General features: G+C 47.6%; 1 protein-coding gene across 1 annotated transcript; it reads left to right on the top strand.

Annotated features, from left to right (window-relative positions):
• The first annotated feature begins 110 nt into the window (after positions 1-110).
• LOC109377654 (protein FRG2-like-1) lies at positions 111-4,428 on the top strand. The gene is made up of 5 exons (XM_019634072.1): positions 111-137; positions 1,339-2,178; positions 2,483-2,563; positions 2,799-2,876; positions 3,165-4,428. The coding sequence occupies exons 2-5, from the start codon at positions 1,995-1,997 to the stop codon at positions 3,614-3,616; spliced, it is 795 nt and encodes a 264-aa protein (XP_019489617.1). The 5' UTR covers positions 111-137; positions 1,339-1,994; the 3' UTR covers positions 3,617-4,428.
• The last annotated feature ends 837 nt before the right edge of the window (positions 4,429-5,265 follow it).

The following is a 5,265-nucleotide window of genomic DNA, read 5'->3' as shown; positions in this document are numbered from 1 at the left end:
CAACTTGTCTGTTCCCCTTCCCCCAATTCCCCAGCACTGTTCCCCTCCCCCCAATTCCCCAATAAAAATCTTAAAAAAAAAAAAAAGATACAGAAGAGAGTACAGGAGAAGCATGAACCACTTGAATGATGGTTCTGGTAAGCACTTATGTATTTATTTTTAACTTTATTGGGGAACAGTGTGTTTTTCCCAGGACCCATCAGCTCCAAGTCAAGTTGTTGCCCTTCAGTCTTAGTTGTGGAGGGCGCAGCTCAGGTCCAAGTCCAGGAGCTGTTTTCACTCTAGTTCGGGGTCGGGGTGGGGGAGTGGGAGGGAGGACCCAGCCCATCATCCCATCTGGGAGTTGAACTGGCAACCTTCTTGTTAAGAGCATGCGCTCTAACCAACTGAGCCATCCGGCTGTCCCAGCACTTATTTATTTATTTATTTTAAAAGATTTTATTGGGGAATCGGGGGAGGGGAACAGTGTTGGGGGATCGAGGAAGGGGAACAGACAAGTTGCTGTCCTTTTTGTTCTTCAGTCTAGTTGTGGAAAGTGTCGCTTCACTGGCCCATGTTGGTATTGTGATCATTGCTCTTTCCGGGTGAGGCAGTTGTTTGCCAGCCATTGGGCCGCCGCTCACGGCGGCTCATGGCAGCTCGTAAAAGCTCACAAAAGCGCACACCAGCTGCCGGCCAGCCCCACTGCAGCCTACACCATCGCCAGAGACTCACAGCAGCCCAGCTCCAGGTCGAGCTGTTGTTCACCTTCTTAGCTGTAGAGGGCACAGTGACACTGGCCCTCATGTGGGATCCGAACCAGGGCCCTGCTGCTTAGAACTGGTGTCCCAAGCCAAATCTTAACCAATGCGCCACTTGGCCGGCCCCCAGCACTTATTTTTTTAAGTCTCATTTTCCTGCGACCTACTCGCATATAGGATGAAATTATCAGAGAGAATAGTGAAAAATAGATACATTTCATTGATATGGCAGAAATCCCTCTGATGAGCCTCTATAACCCATGTACAGCCCTCACTTTTCATTTCATGGTGGAAGAAGCAGCAAAAATCTGGGCAAGTTCTTAAATAATTCTGGGTGGGTTTAGGGCTGGAAGTAAGACGGGGAGCAGCTCCCTGACTTCCGGTCTGTCTGCCTCTCAGCTTTGCCATCCTGCTTTTTGATTCTATGATAGGACTCTGCAAAGTTTTCTCTCATCTATGTGGGATCTCCAGTCCAACCTGTGGACCTCTAGAAGAAATATATCTTCCAAGGACTCCTCATGGTTAACTGGGCACAAATTCATAACCAGGGTGTGACAGCCATTGCTGAGAGAGGCATCTCACATTCTCTGCATTTTAGGGAAAAGCCACAGACTGAGCTCCCAGCCCCCTGCACTATGCTCCTGCCATCTGAGTCAACTCTTATAAAAAAAGTTCCTGGTAATGTAGTTCAACCAGTTGGCTGAGACCTGAGCTATCCAATCAAAACCGCCCAACTATACCATCATTTGCATCTTTACTGACCAATCAGAGCAGCTCCACAATCACCAAACAGAATGCCTATTTCCAACCAATCAGTGCTATTTGGATTAGACTATGCAAATTTGGATATTTCATTTGCATGAAAGTAGACCAATCAAAGAGCAGGGGGATAATTTGTGAAAATTCGCCTCCCGTTTTTCTCAGCAGAGTACACTTTGGGTTTCTACCAGAGGCTGCGTTTCCAGGTATCCAAACTATTTACCTGAATAAAGTTTCTCTTTTTACCACACCCCATATTGTGGACTCCTATTGGCATTAGACTGGTGGCAGTGATCTCTTGTTGACAAACCAAAACCAGCTGCATTCCTAATTTCAGCCCACCTGAGGCTCTGATGAGTGGCAGGAAGGTGAATATTTCTCAGCCAATAGGAGTGAGCCACACCCTGTGAGGGGCTCATAAAAAGCAGGCTCATCAGGCCAGCCTGCATATCTGACTCTGGACTTGTCAGAAGGAGGGTCTTTCCTTTGGGCTTCATGATGGAATCATCAGGAATGAAAAACCAAGACCCCCACAGTCCCTCCATCCAAAGCCCCACTGAACAGCCCCCTCTCCAAAAGAACTCCTTTGAAGAAAGGGGCTCAGATGTGGAGGAAAAACCATTCCAGGATGGCAAGAACTCCTCTTCCCAGTTACGAGAGAACAACATCCAAAGGCGAGGTAAGGACTTGGGCTGCTTGTGTGGAGTTCAGAAGCAGGGGTAGGATCCGGGAAACTGAGTGTCTTCAGTTGGTTTTATTTTGAGATAAGTGATGGGGAACATCACCTAGCCTTCCAGGGGTTTCTCCAAATGTTCTCCAAATGTGACAATGATCCCCTGAAACAATGTTGCTCTGGTCACACTTGACACTGGGTGAACAGCCTCAGTCGAGGATATTGCCCACAAATATGGGTCAGGGATGGACTAGGGGGTTCTTCTGTATGCCTCGAGGGAGGTCAGTCACCTTAACTTCCTTTTCTCTAGGGTCAGAGCCCAAGACAGACAAGGAAGAGAATTCTAAGAAAACTGAACTCAAAGGCAGAAATAGCTGCCTTGCTCGATCAGGTAAAGTTTTATTTCTCTGGGAAGGAGGGGCAGAATATCGGTATCTCAGTCTCTCCGTGCAGGAAACTGGGTGCTGCTCTTGGCAGCCAGGGCCTTGCAGATTCTGGACTTTAGGAACAGCTGGGAAATGGGTTTTGGTTGTAACCTTGGCTCCTTGTGTGTCCAGGATGGACTAGGCTTTCCAGGGTGTCTGGTTCGGGGCAGGCAGTCACTGAAAGTCTCACTTTACCTACAGAAGCAGAACGCTGCTCCAATCGGGAGAGCTCTGGCAAGAGAAAAAGCAGTTCCAGGGACAGCCCCTCTGACAGAGCAGGTAAGATGTTGCTTTTTGGGCCAGAGTTGTGCCAACGGAAAAAAACAGGGAACACCCAGGGCGTGGGCACTAAAGGGGTTGTTCAGTGGCAGAAGTGGTTGCAGACTCTGGGATCCAGGGAGCATTTGGGGACTCAGGATGGGTGTTTTGCCGCCTCAGGTACAGATGAGGGGTCGGGAAAGGAGCAGGAAATCTGTGGGATTCCCACAAGGGCCAGGGTGAGATACCGCGCTGGGGGCCCCTGGAAATTGATCAGGCTGGTCTCTCACCAACGTGCTTTCTCCTCAGGGGCCTCTGTAGCAGATGAGGGCAGTGTGACTTTGGAAAAGATGAAACAAAAGGTCCCCGATGCTGGCCACAGCAGTGACAGTGAGGAAACCTGGGATACCTGCCCCAGAAAAGCCCAGAGGAGGAGCATTGGGCGCAGCAAGCGGCCGAGATCCAGGTCTCCAGGAGTCCAGCCACCTCCACTTCGGAAAAGCCTGGTGACTTCCCTGCGTGCTATGTCTGAGGCCATTTATCAGAATGTAGTCCGGGTACAGGACCAGCACGTTCCTTCCTCTCTGAACTGGGAGCAGCTGGCCCAGCTCCGGGGGCGTCTGTGTGCCCAGGTGCAGACCTTCTATGCCATGGCCACCCAGGCGGCCTATGTCTTCCCTGCTGAGGGCTGGCTTGTCCCAACCCCCCTGCCGGGTCCCTGGAGTCCAGTTGGGAATGGAGAAACCCAGAGCTCTTCCTAGGAGGGAAACCTGGGAGGGTCTGCCTCTTCCCTGGACAGGAGATGGCTGAGGCTCACAGTGGGTGGGATTAAGTCTCAGCTAAGGGCACAGGACCCCATTCAGCAGATGCAGCTCTGGGAGCAACAGCAGAGCCCTGTCCTTCCCAGAGTCATGCCGATGACCATCAGGGCCTTTTTTCGACGTTGTATGTTAACAAATGATAGAGCTTGGGATTGTCATCAGAAAGGAACTTGAAAGACAGACTCAGAATGGTGAACTCTGGGTTTCCTTGAGGACTAAATTTCCAAAATGTAAATTTCATGTTAGACATTTCATGTAATTTGAATATCTTAGGAGAGCCAAGCATTATTTGAAAATGAGAACAAATATCTGGTTGTAATTCTAATGTGTTTATCTTAAAGTGTAAAATGTTAACATATTTCTGTCCTCCCCCTTGAATTCCTCCCTCTTTCACCTCCAGTCCATGAAGGACTGATATCCACAAACCTTTAATAGCCTTTAATTCTGTGTGGAGAAATATTTCAACATTTTAGTTTGATGAAATCATGGCAAGATCACCACATCACTTTTGTTTTCACTGTAGTTACTACATATTAAATGCTTATTGAGCATATGTATTTATCCTTCAGCTAGCTCATATGATATGCCTAATTCTAAATTTTCTTCTATTTTATAGATTTCAATGTATCCTATTTTATTAGGGGATATTAAATTTTACATAAGGTATTGTCATTTGTTTTACATATTGTGTCTTATTTTATATAATTTTTTTGTTCGTATTTTACACTGGGATCATGTAATCTTTCATCAAATAAAATTTTTTTTGGCAATTCTTTTTTTTCTTAAATTTTATTGGGGGATTGGGGAAGGGGAACAGCCAAGTTGTTGTCCTTTAGTCTTAGTTGTGGAGGGCGGAGCTGGCTCAGCTCCCAAGTCCAGTCGCCATCTGGCCGACCATCGGCAGCTTGTGGCCACTCAGCTCAAAGTGTCAAGTTCAATCTTAGTTGCAGGTGGGCATAGCCCACCATCCCATGCAGGAGTCAAACTGTCAACCTTGTTATTAGGAGCACATGCTTTCACCAGCTGAGCCATCCTGCCATCTGTTGGCAGCTCGGCGGCAGCTCAGCTTGGGAGCAACTCACTGGACCATGTGAGAATTGAACCAGTGACCCTGTTGCTCAGAGCTCGTGCTCTTAACCAACTGAGTCACTCGGCTGGCCACTCAAGTAAATTTTTTTTTGTAAAGATTTTTATTGATGAATTGGGGGAGGGAACAATGTTGGGAAATCAGGGAAGGAGAACAGACAAGTTGCTGTCCTTTGGTTCTTCAGTCTAGTTGTGGAGGACATCGCTTCACTGGCCCATGTTGGTATTGTGATCATTGATGGTAACTGTCAGAATGACTAATTAGGTGAATTACATGACTTTTCAGCATCTTTTATTTCTGTTGTTTTGGGTGGTACAATAACTGAATCTGAAAGCACTGGTCAATTGTCCCTGTTGGACCAACTGCCATCTTTATGGACAAATCTTCAACTGATACTGGCAGAATCCACAGTCTACTTCCTATTAAGATTCAAACTGGGGCCGGCCAAGTGGCGCGTTGGTTAAGAGACGGCTTGGGATGTCAGCTCTGAGCAGCAGAGCCC

Source organism: Hipposideros armiger, unplaced genomic scaffold, assembly GCF_001890085.2.
Source record: "Hipposideros armiger isolate ML-2016 unplaced genomic scaffold, ASM189008v1 scaffold_1488, whole genome shotgun sequence".
Taxonomy (NCBI): domain Eukaryota; kingdom Metazoa; phylum Chordata; class Mammalia; order Chiroptera; family Hipposideridae; genus Hipposideros; species Hipposideros armiger.
The sequence above is the reverse complement of the archived record's forward strand: the minus strand, read 5'-3'. Positions and strand labels throughout refer to the sequence as shown.